The 21,462-nt window shown below is 39.2% G+C and overlaps 1 protein-coding gene across 1 annotated transcript in view; it reads right to left on the bottom strand.

Moving 5' to 3' along the window:
- TNPO1 (transportin 1) overlaps positions 1-20,646 on the bottom strand; it is a 97,176-nt gene extending 76,530 nt beyond the window's left edge. Inside the window, exon 1 of the mRNA XM_045896309.3 lies at positions 20,494-20,646. Coding sequence (XP_045752265.1) covers positions 20,494-20,508 — 15 coding nt within the window. The 5' untranslated portion in view covers positions 20,509-20,646. The remainder of the gene's footprint in view (positions 1-20,493) is intronic.
- Between the last annotated feature and the right edge of the window lie 816 nt (positions 20,647-21,462).

Here is a 21,462-nt window from a genome sequence, read left to right as displayed (position 1 = left end):
CAAAGGCAAGGGAAGCAAGGGCAAAAATAAACTATTGGGACTTCATCGAGATAAAAAGCTTTTGTTCACAAAAGAAACAGTCAACAAAACCAAAAGACAACCGACAGAATGGGAGAAGATATTTGCAAATGACATATCAGATAAAGGGCTAGTATCCAAAATCTATAAAGAACTTATCAAACTCAACACCGAAAGAACAAATGATCCAATCAAGAAATGGGCAGAAGACACGAACAGACATTTTTCCAAAGAAGACATCCAAATGGCCAACAGACACATGAAAAAGTGCTCAACATCGCTTGGCATCAGGGAAATCCAAATCAAAACCGCAATGTGAGATACCACCTCACACCAGTCAGAACGGCTAAAATTAACAAGTCAGGAAAGGACAGATGTTGGCGGGGATGCAGAGAAAGGGAAACCCTCCTATACTGTTGGTGGGAATGCAAGTTGGTGCAGCCACTCTGGAAAACAGTATGGAGGTTCCTCAAAAAGTTGAAAATAGAGCTACCCTACGACCCAGCAATTGCCCTACTGGGTATTTACCCCAAAGATACAAATGTAGTGATCTGAAGGGGTATGTGCACCTCAATGTTTATAGCAGCAATGTCCACAACAGCCAAACTATGGAAAGAGCCAAGATGTCCATCGGCAGATGAATGGATAAAGAAGATGTGGTATACACACACGCACACACACACACAATGGAATATTATGCAGCCATCAAAAGGAATGAGATCTTGCCATTTGGAACAACGTGGATGGAACTGGAGGGTGTTATGCTGAGCGAAATAAGTCAATCAGAGAAAGACATGTATCATATGATCTCACTGATATGAGGAATTCTTTTTTATTTTTTTTAAGATTTTATTTATTTAATTGACAGAGAGAGACACAGCGAGAGAGGTAACACAAGCAGGAGGAGTGGGAGAGGGAGAAGCAGGCTTCCCGCTGAGCAGGGAGCCTGATGCGGGGCTTGATCTCAGGACTCTGGGATCATGACCTGAGCCAAAGGCAGATGCTTAACGACTGAGCCACCCAGGTGCCCCGTGATACGAGGAATTCTTTTTTTTTTTTTTTTTTTAAAGATTTTTTATTTATTTATTTGAGAGAGAGAGAATGAGAGACAGAGAGCACGAGAGGGAGGAGGGTCAGAGGGAGAAGCAGACTCCCTGCCAAGCAGGGAGCCCGATGCGGGACTCGATCCCGGGACTCCAGGATCATGACCTGAGCCGAAGGTAGTCGCTTAACCAACTGAGCCACCCAGGCGCCCGATACGAGGAATTCTTAATCTCAGGAAACAAACTGAGGGTTGCTGGAGTGGTGGGGGGTGGGAGGGATGGGGTGGACCGGGTGAGACATTGGGGAGGGCATGTGCTATGGTGAGCATTGTGAATTGTGTAAGACTGTTGAATCACAGACCTGTACCTCTGAAACAAATAATACATTATATGTTAAAAAAAAAAGAAGATAGTAGGAAGGGAAAAATGAAGGAGGGAATTGGAGGGGGAGACGAACCATGAGAGACTATAGACTCTGAGAAACAAACAGGGTTCTAGAGGGGAGGGGGGTGGGGAGTTAGCCTGGTGATGGGTATTAAAGAGGGCACGTACTGAATGGAGCACTGGGTGTTATACGGAAACAATGAATCATGGAACACTACATCAAAAACTAAGGATGTAATGTATGGTGATTAACAGAACATAATAAAAAATATATATATTAAAAAAAAAAGACAGATTTACTGATGGTAGTTCGTACCATCAGACATTAAGATGAAGGTGAAATTATTATTTTTTTAAGATTTTATTTTTAAGTAATCTTTACACCGAGCGCGGGGCTCAAACTCACAACCCTGAGATCAAGTCACATGTTCCACTGACTGAGCCAGCCAGGCACCCCAAATATGAAATTATTTTTGTATGATTAAAGGATATGCAACAAAACAGGCTGTGTGACTTGTCATTTAAATGAGGTGGTAGTCTAAAGAAATAAAAAAATCAAAACAGAAATATTGAATAAGAATAAGAAGAACAAAGTATTAGAAATAAAATGTCAAATAATTAAATCAGATATGAATGTAATCAATCTATAAAAATTTTATATGGGCAAAAATTAAGTAATTGACTGAGGGGAGTCTTCACAGTATGCAAAGAGATAGGAAAAGAATGTCACAAAACGAATTCCATAGAGGTAGTCCACAAATGGAAAAAAATAGCAAGAAATAATAACAGATGGTACTATACAACTAACCATTTAGCACAAAAAACAACAGCATACATGTTGTGAGTGTTCAAGTCTGTTTTTCTCTGTGACAATGAGACTCAACCAAGACTGAGGCATAAAAAATTAACATAAAACCTACAATGAAATGTGAGATGGTAAGGCAATCTGAGGACACAAACAATAATGCTAATCTACTATATATACTAACAAAGTGTTCGGCTTATAAGAATATACCCTTAAAACTGAATCTTGGCTTAAAAAGCTTACTGTCCTCTTCCAAATAGAGATACTGAGTTATTAGCCAACTGAATATCATGTCCTTATCACCATCCATCCCCTTCAGACCATGAAACTGGAATTCATCAACTTTAACTGTACTCAGAGAATAGCAATCATAATATCTTATCTTCAGAATGAAAACATTAGACAACATCTATCCAATTCTTTTATTTCTAAAGATTTTGTTTATTTGAGAGAGAGAGGGAGGGAGAGCACAGAGGGAGAGGGAGAAGCAGACCCCTACCCTACCAAGCAGACAGCCCGACATGGGGCTCCATCCCAGGGCCCTGAGATCATGACCTGAGCTGAAGGCAGATTACTCAACAAACTGAGCCACCCAGGCGCCCCCAATCCTTTTATTTAAAAAAAAATGGGGAAACCAAGACCCAGAAACATTACAAATGAATTAAGAGAAGAATCTGACTTTAACTTTTAAAAACATAGAAGATTCAGTTCTATAACATGAAGTTCTTAACCCCCTTCATTTTTTCATAATATACAGATTTTTTGCTACTTATCTACCAGTAAACCCAAAAGTTTTTTTCTAAAGGGAACTGGGTAGCCCTCAGTCCATGCCTAAGTGTTGGGTCTAATGGCAAAGTTGTGACTGCATTTTCTAAATGCGACTGATTAAACCAAGACTAGGTACCTGACCCTCCATAGGATGAATCCTGGCATGAAAGGATGAGCTAAATCAACTGAATTTCCTTTCTCATAAATATGAATAGAAAGTACTAGGATCATTTACCACTTACCAGTTCGCAAGGAAGATGCTAAAATGTTATGATGTGGAGGCGGGGGGCCATCATTAGATTGCCCATGCAAGACAAAATTACAAAGAGGAGGAAATTCTAAGCAAGCAGAGAGGAGAATGGATGGCACAGAGAGAAGCAGGGAACTACTGAGCAAGATTACATGGTCCACCAGACTGAGAATAACTACTCCTGGGAGCTGCCTTGCTTGTGATGGCTTTCTACTTCCACAAATGACTTAAATATAAACCTCTCACTTTCTCTTAAAACAATTTGGATGCATTTTTCTTCCTTGGAACCCAAACAGCTTAATTATAATAGAAATATTAAGTAACTACTATATATATAATCACATGATTATATATGTTAAATGTTATATTATAACAAGCTATTCCCAAATTCTATTTGCTTTAATTGGAAGGAATTAAACTTTGTAGGGAGTTCTTTAGGAGCTGTAAGGAGGCTGATGATTATTGTGGAAATCAATTTCCTTAGCTTGAACAACCAGAATAAATTGGAGAGCTGACATGTAAGTCTCTGAGAGATATGGAATCTAATGAATATACCCAAATGGGTGGAGAATAAACTGAGTAGGAAGACAGAGAAAACCAAGAATACAGCCAGCTGCCAATCCACGTGTACATCCTCTTTACAGACAGCAGAATTCCTTAACTCATCTACTTCTACCTTTCCCCTGCCTTTTCCAAATTATACTATTTTGGTTTTGAACACTGGCAATCACTGCCTCTGCTGACATCAGGGGAAAAAAATTCCTCATGATATCTGTTTTATGAATACTTTACACCTGTGAGAGATGTAGGACTAGTGGTAATTTACCCTCACTATGATGTTAGCTTTCAAGTAATACTGGTTTCCCAAGGCTAGGACAGTCCACATGTCAAAGAACCTACAGTATCTTACATTTCCAGGAGGCACCACAATTTATAAATATGGTGGAGCTCCTAGCATATCAGAGCAATACAAAGTTAGATGATGCAACAAGATAGTAATATATTAATTATCTGGAAAACTATTTTAGAACCAATAGACAACACATGAAAGAAAATTCACAAAATACAAGAGCAAACAAACCTGGGAAAATACTGAACCTTATTAGTAATAAAAAAAATGTAATAATGAAGTAGTATTTTTAGACTAATTAGCAAAGATAATTTTATAACAATAATACCCTATGCTGTTGAAGATATGATGAATCAACTCCAACAAATTGCTGAAGGTAGAGTAAACTGATAGAACCCAACAGAAATCAACTCAGCAACCTGTAGCAAGAGCCATACGCATTTTTATACCCTTTGTCCTCATGATTACACTTCTTAGACTGTATCTTAAGAATCCTAAATAAAGGGAAAAAAAGTGTTATTCTCAAAGATTTTATCTTGGGATTATTTCTAATACAGCAATAAATATATGGGTAAACATTCAACTCTTACTATGTTACAATCAGTCATTCAAAAAGACCGTTAATTTCTGTAATGACATGGAAAATGCTTATGATTAGAAAGTGAAAAAAGCGATAAAAAGTTGTATGTAGAGAACAACTACAAACAAGTAAAACATAAAGATAAAGACAGAATTGTTAAATGAAAAAGACTAGAAGGAAACAATGAAAAGGTAGCAGTAGATTAGTGTTAAGATTATGGGCCTTTTTTCTTTTTAAAAAATTTTCAATACTGCGGTCATATTACTTTGAAAATGAAAATAAATAATAAAAATCTCCAAAAGTGTAATTGAAGTCATAAATAGGACAGGGCAAAAGACCTTAGAAAATATTCATAATAATGACAGAATCATCAAAAAGCTTAAATTACACCTTTTTTACCTGTTAAAAAGTCAAGAAGGTGTGAAATATAGTTTAGAAAGTTTTATGTGAAAATGCTTAAAGGTTATGGCACCTAAGGGGTTAAATTTTATAAAATTAGAAAATTGAAGTACTTGCAGAACTTTTTCCCAGATTATGCCATTAAAATGAGTAGATACAATGATATAAAAGAAGATAGTGGAAATAAAAAATCTTTATAGCAATGGAAAAAAATTCAGTTTCTGTAAAGCAAAAGAATTATACCAAAGAAGTTGTTTTATAATCCCAGAGACCTAGTCTCAGAAAAAGAATGGAAGTTTAACTTTTACTTAGATAATGGAAATTACTATAGTTTCTACATTTCTGATTAGTTTTTTAGATTACAGTTTAAATATCTTATATGCATGGAAAAATTTTTAATGTTATGATAACGAATTAATATTAGGACTTATTTAAATGTTTAAATGAAATACTAAGTAAAGATATACAGAAAAGTAAGATTACTACAAAATTTAAACAAGAATACCAACATTTTGTTTAATATAAAAAAAATTTCAGGGCACCTAGGTGGCTTAGTTGGTAAAGCATGTGACACTTGATCTTGGGTTCTTGAGTTCAAGCCCCAAACGGGGCTTGGAGACTACTTAAAATTTTTTTCAAATCACCTCTCATCAAGTTCATAATTTTTCAAAATACGGATACATAATTCCAGAGTACCATTTAAGAAAAAAAATCAATAAATAGCTTGATTAAACCCTATGTGGAACGAAAAGAAATGAAAATCCTACGAAAATGTAAAAGCCAAAAGCAAATTAAAATAAATTTTAGCTTAGAAAAGAGGGTCTATAATTCTTCTACAATGGTTCTTAAGACTTTTGTGGGAATAAATTCTAAAGATTCTCTCAGTAATCACAAGTATGAATATTACAAGCAAAATTTACTAATGTATGATAAGAAAATTTCAACTGCAGAAATAAATAAATGAGCACATACTACAAATAATTTGTCATGTAGCATATACTAAACTGATAAAGGTTAGAGTTCTGGTTCTTTTCATTTTACTATTCAATCATCTGTGTCATATACTATTTTACTCTTTAAGAAAATAATTCATAAATCATTTAAAACCTTCAGAAAACAGTAAATAAAACTGTTTAAGGTTTAAAAATTGTTAGAATCATCAATGGATTCTTCTTAATATATTTTTCTGCCTAAGGAAGTTAATGTGATAACTAAGAAGGGATGGAAAACAAATACATGTTTATAAATCATCTTCACTTAAAACCAATGGTAAAGTTCTGTGTACCTATGTAGTCTATGAGATAGATATCATCCATGAGCATACACTTGTAATTGGTAGACAAAGGAGTCTAATGAAATGCTTCAAAAGCACACATTATTTCCATTATACTAAACTGATTCTTAGGAAAAAAAATTAATTCATTTATTATTAAAAAAAAAAACACTTTTCCTACATGATTTCCTTGGAGTAGGGTTGGGTGCAAAGAAAGTAAATCTTTAAATCACATGAAATATTTCCATTAAAAAAAATTTCATAGGGGCGCCTGGGTGGCTCAGTCGTTGAGTGTCTGCTTGAGCGTCTGCCTTCTGCTTGGGTCATGATCCCAGGATCCTGGGATGGAGCCTGAGTCAGGCTCCCCACTCAGCAGGATGCCTGCTTCTCCCTCTCCCCACTCTCCCTCCTTGTGTTCCCTCTCTCGCTGTGTCTCTCTCTGTCCTAATAAATAATAATAAATAAATAATAAATAAATAAAATCTTTAAAAAAATAAAATAAAATTTCATACAGCAACTAATCCACATTATTTACAGTTCATAAAATACATAATCTCCAGTCAACTCTTCATTATGCTTTCTTACAGTACTATGCATATTCTAGAAGGAAGGAACTGCAGAAATTAAATCAATAAGCAAACATTCATTAAGCACTGATATATGCAGGGTTTTATAGCTGGAAACTACAAACACAAATTCCTAAGATTTCTTTATGTTATTAAGTTCAACAATTCACTGTGTTGTGAGGTATTTGAGGAACCTGACTCAAAACATCTGAGATGTCCAGGAGTTTGTATTGCCAAGATTCAGAAAATGATAATTTTACCTGAAATCACAATTTTGTCATGACTGCTGAGCAACTGAAACTCTACTAGAATCTCATGGAAGTATGAATGTATCAATTCTGTTTTACAAATAAAAATTGCCTGCTGTGTACCTGATCAGCAAGTACCAACAACAAAACAAAAGCCTCTAGCCCTCTAGGAAATAAGGGGAAAGTAAAGCTGGGATTTTTATTAGAGCCTTTTCCTTTTCATGCTTCAACCTTTTATTTCTCTACCGGCTTTTAAAATTCCCCATCAAATCCCTACATTAAATCTTAAACTACTAAACAACACTCATGAATCTGAGCTTACTATTTGCACTAAAACAAGACTCCAAGAAAACCTCCTACCTTTACAGTTTTCCAGTTTCATCCTTGACTTACAGAAGGATAAAGTGTGAGGCCAGGAGAAGGATGGGCAACACAGACCTTTGAATCACAGCCACAGCCTTTCTGGAGCTAACAAACCCAGGGTAACTCATGGAGCTTTAGGACCAACTGCTTTCGGACCATGGGTCTTTAAGTCTTCTGTGCCATGAACAGCCAAAATAACATCAGAAAAAAAAGGCATGTCAGAGATCTAGGGTGATTGTCTCAGTTCTTCTCAACAGGAAGAATAGCTGGCTGGCAATCCTGCAAAAATCACTTACACTCATTTGGTTCATTTCCCCAGCTATAAAGCAACTAAAGACCATGGTCCTCCCAGCTTTCTCTAGAAGTAAAACATTTTGTTGATTATAAACAGTCTGGTCATATTCCACACATAAAAGCCAGACTTTCTTCTTTATACTTGCTACTGAAATTCTCCAAGCCTTCAGCGAAACTTGTATTCAACTCAACCGTTCAAATGTAGTTATGGGACTACTAAGTTACATGGCATTTGATTCTTTCTGCAAATACTTGGGCTCTTGTATCAGTCTTAGGTCACTTCTTACAGAAGGCACATTCAATAGCAAGAACAATCTTCAGTTGAAAATGTCCAAAAATGTTTTATCATAACTTGGGTTTCTATCCAACAGAAGTCTTTACCCATTATCCCTTTAAAAGTGTAACAGAGACTCTGTAAAGCATTATTCAACTAAAAGTCCAATGCCTGGGTGGGTCAGTCAGTTGGGCTACGGAATCTTGGTTTCGGCTCAGGTTGTGATTCAGGGTCGGGAGATAGAGCCCTGCAAGGGTTGGGTTGGGCTCTGCACTCAGCGTGGAATCTGCTTGAGCATCTTTCCCCCTCCTTCTCCCTCCTCCTCTGCTCCTCCCCCCTGCTCATGTATGCTGTCTCTCTCTTAAATAAATAAATAAATAAATAAATAAATAAATAAATAAATAAATAAAATCTTTTAAAAAAATCTAATGGAGCATTCTAATTCCTGTTCTGGAGCACCTGTGGTTTCAATGATCCACTGTTCAATGCTCTTTTCCTAAACGTCTCATAATATTTTCTAATAAAGGTGTGATAAGCAGCATTTTTATGAGCTTAAATAAACTCTTTTTGAAACACAGATCAGGGCTCTTTAGATCATGCCCATATACTGCCAACTGAACTTTATCACAAAAGAATTAACCAAGTATTTTATTTTGCCTTTCTAAACAATCAGCACCAATAACCCTGAAAACATATAATTTATGCCAAACTCTGGTAAGTTTTACATACAAAGTTTAAATATCTTCACTTTTCTTGCTTTTCTTTTTGTCCTAAAGCTCATCAGGGTGACATATTAAACTCTGATCTACCACTACGAGGAGTTATAATCCAGATCTAAAAAGTTAAAATCATCCTTTCGATATAAGGATCATTGCCTCTGATCTATATGTTTGACTTACTTGTCCATTTCAAACAGGGAATTTCAGATTTTTCCATGCATTACTTGAGAGGCACTGTAGTACAGAGCTTAAGAATGCAAACCCTAGGGACGCCTGGGTGGCTCAGTCAGTTAAGCTCCTGCCTTCAGCTCAGGTAGTGCTCCTGGGGTCCTGGGATCGAATCCCACATCGAGCTCCTTGCTAAGTAGGGGGCCTGCTTCTCCCTCTGCCTGCCGCTCCCCCTGCTTGTGCATTCTCTCTCCGACAAATAAATAAAATCTTAAAAAAAAAAAAAAAAAGTGCAAATCCTGGAGTTTCTTTGCCTGATTTTGAGTTCCTGTCCTGCCACTTATTAGTCAGAGAAAGAATAATTAACCATGGGGTCGTTATGAAGATAAAACAGTCAAGCTTCATACACTTAAAAACCTCTATGTAAAAAAGACAATTACATGTAATATAAAACCCTGGCTGGATCCTGTACTGGAGGAAAAAATGTTATGAAGAATGTTACTGGGGGGCGGCTGGGGGGCTCAGCTGGTTAAGCATCCGACTCTTGATTTTGGCTCAGGTCCTGATCTCAGGGTCGTGAGACTGAGCCCCACATTGGGTTCCACACTCATCAGGCAGGGAGTTTGCTGGAGATTCTCTTTCTCCCTCTCCCCCTGCCTCTCCTCCTGCTTGTGCATGCTCTCTCACTCTAAAATAAATAAATAAATAAATAAATCTTAATTAAAAAAAAAATGTTATTGGGACAAGTAACAAAACTTTAATACAGAATGTAAAAAACTTAAATATCCTGAATTTGGTAACTATATGTGGTTTCAGAAGAGAATATCCTGGCTCTTAAGATACACACGTTAAAGTATTTAAGGGATAAAGAGGCAAGATGTATGAAACCTATTCTCAAATGATCAAAAAAATAATTGTGTGTTGGGGGGAGTGGGAGGAAAGAATGTGGGAAAATGTAAACAACTGGTGAATCCAGGCAAGGTGTATTTGGGAACTGTATGAATTATTCCCACAATTTTCCTCTAAGTTTAAAATTATTTTAAAATAGTACCTTAAAAAAAACAGCTTTGACTCTATTCCTCCTCTACTATCACTCAGTTTCTCCACTTCCTTCCATTCACAGAAACATCTTGAAAGTTCTATACAGTCACCATTTCCCATCTTTACTCCACTCCAATGAGACTGAGATTTCCTTGTTGCCAAACCCAGTGATTTCTTCCTGGCCTTACCACCATTCCTCCACAGTGCTGAACACACGCAACCACTCTTTTCCTTCCTAGCCTCACATCTCCCTGCTTTTCTTTTTATTTCACTGGCTGCTCCTTGTCGGTCTCCTTTGCTGGCTCCCCTATCCCTAAATATCCTAACTCCCTTTCTTTTCTCTGTCTATATAATCTCATCTAGTCTGTGCCATTGAAGAGCACTCTGAATTCCACACTTAAGCGTCAACATTTTATGAGACATACTCAATTCGTTTTTTTTTTTTTTAAAGATTTTATTTATTTATTTGAGAGAGAGAATGAGAGAGAGAGAGCATGAGAGGGGGAGGGTCAGAGGGAGAAGCAGACTCCCCGCCGAGCAGGGAGCCCGATGAGGGACTCGATCCCGGGACTCCAGGATCATGACCTGAGCCGAAGGCAGTCGCTTAACCAACTGAGCCACCCAGGCGCCCGAGACATACTCAATTTGTTTGTGAAGTGGGCATCTTAAACTTTGCTGGCTAAACCACAACTCTCGCTACTTTTCCTCATCCCATTCATATCTACTTCTCCTCCAGCTGCCCATGCCACTCAGTCATGCCTGATATAGTTGTTCAGGCTAAAATACTAAGGGGTCACCCTTGATCTCCTTTATGTTCCACATCCAAATCATCAGCCAGTGCTATCAAGTTTTACCCTAAAATATACTCTGAATCTGACCAATTCTCACCTCTTCCAGGCTACCCTAGTCCAGGTATGTAGGATACACTAGCATGTTCTACAAGAGAATGGTCTACTAAAATGGGTTTCCTTGCTTTTCTGTTTTGTCCCCTTACAGCCCATTCTCTGAGATGAAGCAGCAAAAATGATGTTAAAGCTGCAATTAAATCAAGTCTTCCGACCATCAAAACTTTCCAATAGTTTCTCATCACACTTAAAATAAAATCTCATATCCTTAGCACAGCCTACAAAATTGTACCTACAACTGTACCAAAATTGTACCTATAGTAATTAAATTACTTAAATAATTAAAAAAACTCTTTCAAAATATGCCTTAGCTTCTTATTCATTATATATAGCTCTACTTCATTACTAATTGCAGTATGAGTTATTGAATACTTAACCTATTTATAATTTTATACCATTATAAGCAATTCACTCATTTAACAAATATTTATTGAATTCCTACTATATTATAGGCACTGTTCTAGTTGCTGCAGATGGAGCAATAAATAAAACAAAGATCTCTGCCCTCTTGGAGCTTACATTTGTGTGGGAGGAGAAAGACAATAAACAGAATATACAAGGCAAACTCCCTCTGCAAAGGGCCAGATAGTAAATATTCTAGGTTTTGCAGACCACATGTCTGTTGTGTATTCTCTATTTTTGTTCTACAACCCTTTAGAATATAACTGCTCTTAGCTCACAGGCTGTACAAAAACAGGCCAGAGGGCAGTGGTGCTCTAGCTTGCTGACCCCTGATACAGCATTGTAGGAGCTGGTATGTGCTATGCAAAAAATAAAGAATCCAGGATAAGGGGGATGGGAGAGGGTAGGATGCAGTATTAAAAAGGGTGTTTAGAGTAGGTAAGATCTGAGCAAAGACCAGAAGGTAAGGCCAGTGAGCCAAGCAGATATTTGGGGAAAGGAGATTCCAGACAGCTGAACTAACTGAAGCAAAGGTCCTAAAGTAGGAACATGACTGATTTGTTTTTGATATAGCAAGGCAGCCAGTGAGCAAGGAGGGAAGTAGTAACAGGAAATAAGGCCAAGGAGGTAAGGAGAAAGGAGAGTGGGTTGGGCAGATTATACAGAGCCTTTGTGGGCCACTGTAAGGACTAGATTTTCTCTGAATCAAAAGGAGAGCCAATGCAGTGCTCTGAATAAGGAAGTGACAGGGTCTGTCTTAATTTGTAAAAGACTAGTTTTCACCACTATATTGAGTTTAGATGGTATTTAAAGCCATGAGACTGAATAAAATTACCAATGAAGTGAGGACTGATAGGAAAAACCAAGAACAGAAAACAAAAAGCAAGGACTGAGCCCTGGGGTTCTCCAACATAAGAAGTCTGTGAGAAAAGGAAAGGAGAATTACAAGAGGCCAGGACAGAGGCAGAAGGTAAGCAGGGGTGTGTGGTATACTGGAAAGCAAAGAAGAAAGTCTTTCGAGGATAAGGGAACAAACAGCTCTGTCAAATGCTGCTGACTGGCCAAGTAAGATGAACAGAATCAATGGCATATGGCATTTGATAACATGGAAGTCACTGGAGAACATGAGCTGCTTCAGCAGGAATGCTACAGACAAAAGCCTGATTGCAGTGGGTTTAGAAGAGGACATGGGAAGGAAAAACTTGGCATACCAAGTGTAGTCAAGTCTTTTGAAATAATCCTGCAAAAGGAAATCTGAAAAATGGGGAAACAGGTGGTGAAAAGTGAATCAAGTTTTTTTTTTTTTGGCTTTTTGCTTTTTAAATAATGGGAGAAATAACAGCATGTCTGTTTGCTGATAGAAGTAATTCAATAAAGAAAAAAGATGATGTGGAAGAAGAGAAGCTGAATCAGTGTCCTTGAGCACATGAGAGAGGATAGGATCTAGTACAAAAGCAGACACAAAACATGAACGGTTAACCTAAGTAACGAGCAGGAAGATAGCACGTATTGACGCAGATGCTGGGAGATCCACAGGATGCTGGGAGTCTGTGGAAGTTCTCTGATTGCTTCTATTTTCTTAGCAAAGTAGGAAGCAAGGTCATGAGCTAAAAGTGAGGATGGGAAAAGAGATACTAGAGGATTGAAGAAGATATGAAATAGCCATGCAGGAATGGGAGAGTGAACAGATTAAGAAACTATAGTAAAACAATAGGCAGCATTAAAGGCCCCTTGAGGAATGTGGTCAGGTTGTGTGTTTTCTTCCAGCTATACTAAGTTACACAAAAGCAGGTACAAAGCAGAGAATTGGTTTTAACTAGGGCTATGTTTCTACCAAACAAGCAAAGGGCAAGAAAGTGGATTCAAAGGAGTGATTAAAATGATTAACCATGAAATTTCAGCTAAGAAAGGGACTGAAAATATCAAGAAGATGAGTGGCAGGGAAACAATAATAGGATCAATGCATTGGAGATTCCACTGGGGTCATAAGATGGTTGGGGCTGAGATACTAACTAGGAGTGAACTACAAAATAGAAAGTGGGGTCACAGTAGAACACCTAAAATTGTAACTACAGAAGGACTGCAGTTACTGACAAGGCAAGGGGGTGTCAATGTGGGAGTGAGAGACTGAGACAGGGTGGACATACACTGGAGGAAAGGTCTAGGAATGAGAGGCCAGGGTACTGGAAAGATTAATTATGTATATTCTTTTCAATTTCTTTATAAAGACTGAGGTAGTACTGAAGAGAGGCAATGAGGCTGGAGCTAAAATAACTGAAGAACGAAGAGGAATGACCTGGAAGTGACTGATATCAATTATGTTATCCATAGTTGGTAACAATCTTAAGGGGTAGTGGATTACATAATCTGAGGATCTTTAGGGAGAGGGGAGGGAGAATAGTCCGAAAGCTGCCAGGAGATGCATAGCAGACACCTTTCTCACCTCTAGGAATAGTGATAAGGAGAGCTACAGGGAAAAAAACCAAAAACACAAACAATAGCCACACCTACACAGTGCAAAAGTCAGGTTTCCATAAGAGCAAGAACGTGAAGGGAGTGTTTAAGAATAGGCTGAGGTCGGGGCGCCTGGGTGGCTGTCGTTGGGCGTCTGCCTTCTGCTCAGGTCATGATCCCAGGGTCCTGGGATCGAGCCCCACGTCGGGCTCCCTGCTTGGCGGGAAGCCTGCTTCTCCCTCTCCCACTCCCCCTGCTTGTGTTCCCTCTCTCGCGGCATCTCTGTCAAATAAATAAATACAATCTTAAAAAAAAAAAATAGGTTGAGGTCGAACTTTGCAGTGGGCACAGTAGAAGGGTACGAAGAGTTAGAAGGGTTTTGGTTGTTTGTGGTAAGATTTATTTACTTGAGAGAATGAGAAGGGGTGGGGGAATAAGCAGGCAGACTCACTGCTGAGAGCGGAGCCGGAAATGGGGCTCGATCCCAGGAACCTGAGATCATGACCTGAGTCGAAATCAAGAGTCAGACACTTAACAGACTGAGCCACCAGGGCGCCCCTGTTTTTTGTTTGTTTGTTTGTTTTTAAAAGACAAATATAGATCATTTTATGAACTGGAGTGTAGGCGATGAAAGGTGACCTGGAAATCTGGAGGTTCTGTGGCTACTGACAGATCCTTGAACACAGATGACTCCTGATACACCCACATGCTTCTCTAAGAAATGGAAATTGCTGAGTCAAAATGTTTTTGCTCTAAAATTAAAATGGCTTACTGATTTATTTAATGTATAAGTTTCGGTACAACCTTGCCAATACATCCTAGCAAAACTTCTTCACTTTTGCCAGTATGATGGGAAAAAAAATTTCACCGTTTTACTTTGCACTTCCCTACTGGTGGGGCAGAGCATTATCTCATGTTGGCTGGCTGTATTTCCTCTTCTGTGAATTTGGCCATTTAAGAAATTGAGTTGTCTTTTCCTAATGGTTTATAGTGCTTAGAAAGAAACCGTTTTTCTATTTTATTCCACTCTTAACGCAAATCAATGTTGTAAATTTCTTGTTTCAAATCTTCCAATGGCTCATGCTAGGCCCAGTAAGTTATCTCTTCCTCAAATCCCTCTACTATAAACTAGAGATAATTAAGACCCACCAGTCAAACTGGTCAAACCCTTTAGTTTCCATACTGTCCCTGACTGTTTTTGTACCACATTTGAGATGGTATGACTCACAAAGCAGAAAATATCTAGTATTTAGTCCTCTACACAAAAAGTTTGTGGACTCCTGCTCTGTACCGTTTAGGGCCCCTGAACTACTGGGAGATTCAAGAACACAGTAGGTCCTTATCTTTGCTGACATACTCTCTGAAGTGCTGCTCCTATTCCCCTGAAATGCCAGAGCCATTTCTCCCACTCTCTGCTTGGAAGCTACTACTAACCTCGCTGGATGCCTCCAGATTTATATCATAAAAGCTGTAACTACACTTTGTTGTACTTTTTCATTTACTTCTCTCTCCTCAGTAGTATGTCAATCTCTTAATGAAAAGGGACAATCCCAGCATTAATAAATGTTTAGCAAATGAATAAATGGCACACAAAATAAATCCATCAAAATTTGCCATAATTTTCCTGCTTTCCTATGCTCCTATTTTTATTTTTACTTCATTAAGTATTTTTCAAAAACATTATTTTTAATGGCAGCATATTACTAATTTTATGACTATTTCTTTATGGTTTTGTTGGATACCACCTACCTATTCCTAATCATTCATTTGCATCTATTTAGAATAGTCACGATTTCATAAAGTATTTCTCTGCTTTGATTCCTTCCTTAGTAAAGGCAAAAGCAATGAAATCTTGGTCTTTCTGAGATGTCCCTTTTTATCTATGGCAGCCACTTCTGCACCTGAGGATTAAGGGGCTCTGTTGAGTATTATTTTACTAATGGCTTCAAGTGCTTCAAAGTCAACTGTAAAATCCAATTAAATTTTTTTCCCTTTAGTTTTCAGTATATAATTAATTTCCAACAGCTTGTGGGTAGTCTTCTCCTTAACTGGAATATCTCTGATTTTTTTTTTTTTAGTATTTCTCTATTAAGACCTTAGTTAACTTTGGCAGGGGTTTTACTAAATGTATTTTTCAATTTGGTTACTTAATAGGCCATTGTCACTTCTTATATAGACACCCCAAATTTGATAGATTTGTTTTTTTCCTACCCTATTTTTGTTGAGGTCGTTACTAAGAGTGTTTCACCACAAATCATTGTAGAAACCAGCTTTATATATTCATTACCAATTACATCTCATTCAGGTAAGGATATTTTTTCCTTTTGTAAAATATATGCAGATACTTAAGTCCTGTCTGGTTTAACTTTGTAATTTACACATTCATTACTTCCAGGTCAAGTTTTACTATCTTCATAATGTGGTCTATGATCTACAGTTAGTAGCTCCACTATACTAAGTTATAAGATTCATTACAAGGTTCTGTATTCATTCGATGTATATGTATTCATTCAATGTATACGTATTCATTATAAGATTCCTAATATGTATATTACATGAAATTTTACAAATAAAGGACATAAGCTTTGCTATCAGGCAGATCTAGATTCAGATTCACCTTGAACACTCTATGAGTCCATGGACAAAGTACTTGCCTATCTATAGGTAACTCCCATGCATAATACAGGGCTATAAGGAGCAAAATGAATGTAAAAGTAACATGATAAATGCCTACAAATAATGCCTTGTATATTACATGGAAAAACTGTTAATTCACTCCCTCTTCTTTCCCATCTCAAGCAATTAACAAGGGCAATAAATGCTGTGCTCCTCAATTTATTTTAAGCCCATTATTAAATTCCCTTAATTAAAAGCAATATGGGAATACGGACCATGAGCTTTTGATGTTCATATACTCCAACCCAATATTTTCACTTTGGAGAATCTATCTTAATGAAATAATCTAAAACACAGAAGTTTTTTCATGTACAAAGGATGCTCAGTATAGTGTTTCTTAGAACTACAAAAAAAAAAAAAATCAGAAACTTGCCAACTGTCTAATAGGAAAATGTTTAATTATGAGAAAGTCACATTATGTGGTCATTTTAAAAGATGCTGACAAAATAATAGCATGGGAAACTGCTTATGATGCTAAGTGAAAAAAGCAGAATGCAAAGTTATTCATATAGTAAAGTCTCAACTATGTACAAATCAAATAAACTGAGAAAAAATACTGGAAGGAAATGTATCAGCGGGTTTACAGTAGTTATCTCATAGTTTAGATATTAATGATTATAATTTTATGAGTTGTTTTCTAAAATATTAATGATCATGATGATGATAATAGCAGATATTATTTATGGAGTGTTTACTACATCAGGCCCAGTTCTCCCATCCAAGTACTAACCAGGCCCCACCCGGCTTAGCTTCGGAGATCAAAAGAGATCCGGCGCGTTCAGGGTGGTATGGCCGTAGACACAGCAGGCCCAGTTCTAAGAGCATACTTTATTAACTCATTGAATCCTCACAGAATTATGAGATGAGACAATCTGAGACACAGTGAGATTAAGTAATTTGCCCAAATTCACACATAATTTCAGAAGGTACCACGATTTGAAGTCTGGCCCTAGAGCTTCTGTTCCTAACTGCAACATTCGAAGATTTGCTTTGCTTTTAAATTTTAACCATTAAAAAGGTTCTCCTTGGGCACCTGGGTGGCTCAGTTGGTTAAGTGACTGCCTTCGGCTCAGGTCATGATCCTGGAGTCCCGGGATCAAGTCCCACGTCGGGCTCCCTACTCAGCAGGGAGTCTGCCTCTCTCTCTGACCCTCCCCCCTCTCATGCTCTCTATCTCATTCTCTCTCTCAAATAAATAAATAAAATCTTTAAAAAAAAAAAAAAGGTTCTCCTCAAATCGTGTGGTCTTTCAGTTACCAGCTTTCTTTTAGCGTTAGGCTTTCCTTCAGTTCTGAAATCAAATAATTGCTCTGCCATTAGGTGCCATTTTGGAATAAGACATAGCCACCATTCCTCTATGGGTTCTATATACTCCAGAAAATTCCAAGACAAATCTGCATCCCTATTTCCTGTCCCATTATCTCATTTAACCACGAAGACTCATTTAACCATTCTTAGTTATTACACCTACTTTCAGTACTTCAAAGAATTCTAGTAAGGAGGTCCAGGGGTAACTAAACATGGCTTCTAGGAACTCTCTCCTACACTAACACCCATCCATATAACTACAAATCTAGTTACCACCCTTACAGACATCCATCTTCCATCATAAAGTTCATCTGCCCTGTGACCCAGGAGACACCCCTCACCTCCCAACTCTCACTGGATATCTACCATGGCCCTGGTTGAATGGGACCAACTAAGAAAGACTCCCAACATTGGGGAATTTTTTGTCCCTGATCCCTATTTTTGAAGATGGCATTATTCTCTATTGTTTTTGAAAACAATCATCAGTTAATCAATCACTTTGGTTCTTTCAGCTTTCTCACTCTTTTGCTGGTAAACCAAATTGGTTTTTTGGAACAAGACCTTTTTGGCACCAATATATATATTCAAGTATCAATCCCAGGAAGAAATATTCACAACTTATACCCTGGGCAATAAAAACAATTCCCACTTAATTGCTCTGCTCCTCTCTGCAGTTTACACTTGATAAATCTATTTCATGACATATGTCACTTGTTTTGCCTTCCTTTATTAAGCAAATTTCTTTTCTTAAAAACAGTATTTGCAGAATCCAACATGGATAAAAGCAAGCAATTCTTCTAAAGATAGTACATTTACATTTCAATGCAGTCATTTACAGTATTTAGAAAAACTGAGTTCATGTGAAGGCTTTAACATTATATAAAAAAGAAAAACTAGTCATAAAAACAATGAATACAATATCAAGTGTTGATAATGGAAATATTTACAGCCAGAATCATATATATTTTTACCAAAATCTTATCCTGCTCATAGTATATAATGGTAACAAGCTTGATTACTTTAAAAGATTTTTTTTTTTTTAAAGATTTTATTTATTTATTTGACAGAGAAAGAGACAACTAGAGAGGGAACACAAGCAGGGGGAGTGGGAGAGGGAGAAGCAGGCTTCCTGCTGAGCAGGGAGCCCGATGCGGGGCTCGATCCCAGGACCCTGGAATCATGACCTGAGCCGAAGGCAGGCGCCCAACGACTGAGCCACCCAGGCGTCCCAAAAGATTTTTATAGATATTTCAGCAGGAGGAATTTAATAATTCCCTGAATACCTAGGGAAAAAATGTAACTACATCAAGGCTGATCAAGGTGGGGGTCCCTTTTAGGAAAAAGAAAATGGAGCACCAATAGTTCACTAGGTTCACATTAAATGAGGTGAAGTAAAAACCGGATTGCTAAACTCTTATGCATTTATGACTACATATGCGGGGGAGTAAAAAAGAAATCTGCACCTTCAAACTAATATTCCCCTTTTGCGGCTACAACTTTTCAACTTGGTGGAGCCATTCCCTAAGAATGGTGTGCAGAGCAGGGTAAAAGAAAACAGAACTGTTTCCCCCCAAAAACGGAATGCTCCCCTGCTTCATTAAGTATAACTTCTTTGCCATTCTAACATGAAAGCTCTGATGTAACAGGGAAACTTAAAATCCAAAAGGAACTTTTGTTATCCTAAAAATGAGTGGGTCACAATAGCCATTTTACAACCTCACATTTCCAAATATCTATTAGACGATACAACTTTATAAAAAAAAAAATCTTTTCTTTAGGCTGAAAAATAAAGTACTATTTATAAACTCATCGTTGAAGTCATCACTGTTTCAAGGCAGGATTGTTATTAAGCTTCTTAATACAACTGTCAAAATCAATTTGTGGACAGCCGCCAAGTTTAAATTTCTACATCTGTTGATGAACCAAACTGATTAGTGATTAAGATAACGGACTTAAATTGTAAGCAATCCTGGCAACATCCAGTTGGTTTTTACAGTGTAAACAAATAGGCGATCATTTTTAAAAAGGAAGAAAGCCGTTTCTTTTTAACTGTGGCAGCCGGTCTGCTCCTCAGCAGCTGTTCCCTGTTGCGTGTTCGCATGGGAGTACAAAAGGGTGGAAGTGCAAAAACCAAACCCACGCAGAGCTCGTACAAACATTAAACTTATGTAAATATGTCGTGAGGCCAAGAGGCCCCAAGCGGCAAGAACAGCCCAGAGAAAGCGATCAGCCAGCCGAGTGTGGAGGCGAAGGTGTGCGGGCCCCGGACACCCCAGGGCCGAGAGGGCCGGGCGGGGGGACAAAGACGGGCCATCCGGGGCAGCGCCCCGCAGTGTCCCAAAGCGCCCAGAACCGGCGGGAAGCAGCCGTCCTGGGGCAGCGACCGCCACACCAGGGCCCTCAAACGCCGCGTGTAACAAAAAGCTCCCCGGCGAGAGGGCTCTCCCCTTCGCGCCGCCCCTACCGGGCCCCAGGCCCTGACCTCCGACACCTGAGGAGCGCTGCCGACCCCTGCCCGTGCCCCGCAGGACGCCCCGGCCGGCAGCTGTTGGGCTTAGAACCGCGCCGCCGCCGCCGCCGGGCTCCAAACGGCCGGGAGGGTGGCCGGTCGGGCGCCTCTCCCCGCGGCCCGTCAGGCAGCTCCGGAACAGCTGGCCTCCGCTCCCGCCCTCCAGGCTGGGGCCGCGCACCCTCACGCCACCTACCCGGTCCCACACCATCCCAGAGGCCTCCGGCGCTCGGGCCCTCAGCCGTAGCGGCGCTGCCTCCCGTCCGGGGCCTGAAATGGCTGCGGAACAAAGAGAATCTGGGCTCCGGCGAGCGCGGGTCCGATTGGCCGGGGGGCGGGGCCCGCCTCGGGAACGTTCGGCGGCGGTCGCCTAGGCAACGGCGGCGCGGCGGGGAAAACCGGGCCCCGGCCTGCCAGGCCTTCGGACCTGCGCCCGGCGGCGCGCGGCAGCGGTTGCTCAAGTCGCGCTGCAGTCCGCTGCTCTGCGCCGTGAGGCCTCGACCAAAATGGCCCTGCGGGGGTGCATGCTTGGGGGCTGTCCAGGGCCTCCTAGCAGGACCACCCCGCACCAGCGAACTTCCGGAGCCCGGGGTAATCTCCCAAGAGACAGCCCTGCCCCGGGAGCCCATTTAACAAGGAGCAGGCCGCATATCCCCCAATAGTACAGGTCCAACGTCGCTGGTAGAAAAACAAACGGCTTCAGTAGGTGGATATGGGCAGAAGGCTGCCTGCTAATGTTGCGTGATTGACTTTGGAGGTATACTGCACCTGGCGTATCAACTGCTGTGTTTGGTAAAATTGAAAGATTTATAAAATTAAGTTTTACATGTCCGAGTGCGTATTCAAATAAAACTAGTTTCTTGCTCTTAGAAATAACAAGCCCTCCTCTCCGTAAGCAGCCGTCACGAGAAAGGAAGATGTCTTCTGTTTTCTAAACAGAACATAATTCAAAATGGGAGAGGTAGATATTTTGATACTCAGTTATAATAATGGTAATGAATTGATAAATAACAATTCCTTTCCCCACATTATTCTTATATATAAATTTACTATATATGAATATTTTTAATTTGCGTAGCTGGATAATCATTGTATCCTATGGTGATGATGCCGCTGATAATACTCTTCCTCATAAGATCGACGTGTGTAAAATGCCGGCAGTTTC

This window comes from Mirounga angustirostris, unplaced genomic scaffold, assembly GCF_029215605.1.
Source record: "Mirounga angustirostris isolate CCGP_5_RB_7025 unplaced genomic scaffold, mMirAng1.0.hap1 SCAF_7, whole genome shotgun sequence".
In the NCBI taxonomy this organism is placed as follows: Eukaryota; Metazoa; Chordata; class Mammalia; order Carnivora; family Phocidae; genus Mirounga; species Mirounga angustirostris.
The sequence above is the reverse complement of the archived record's forward strand: the minus strand, read 5'-3'. Positions and strand labels throughout refer to the sequence as shown.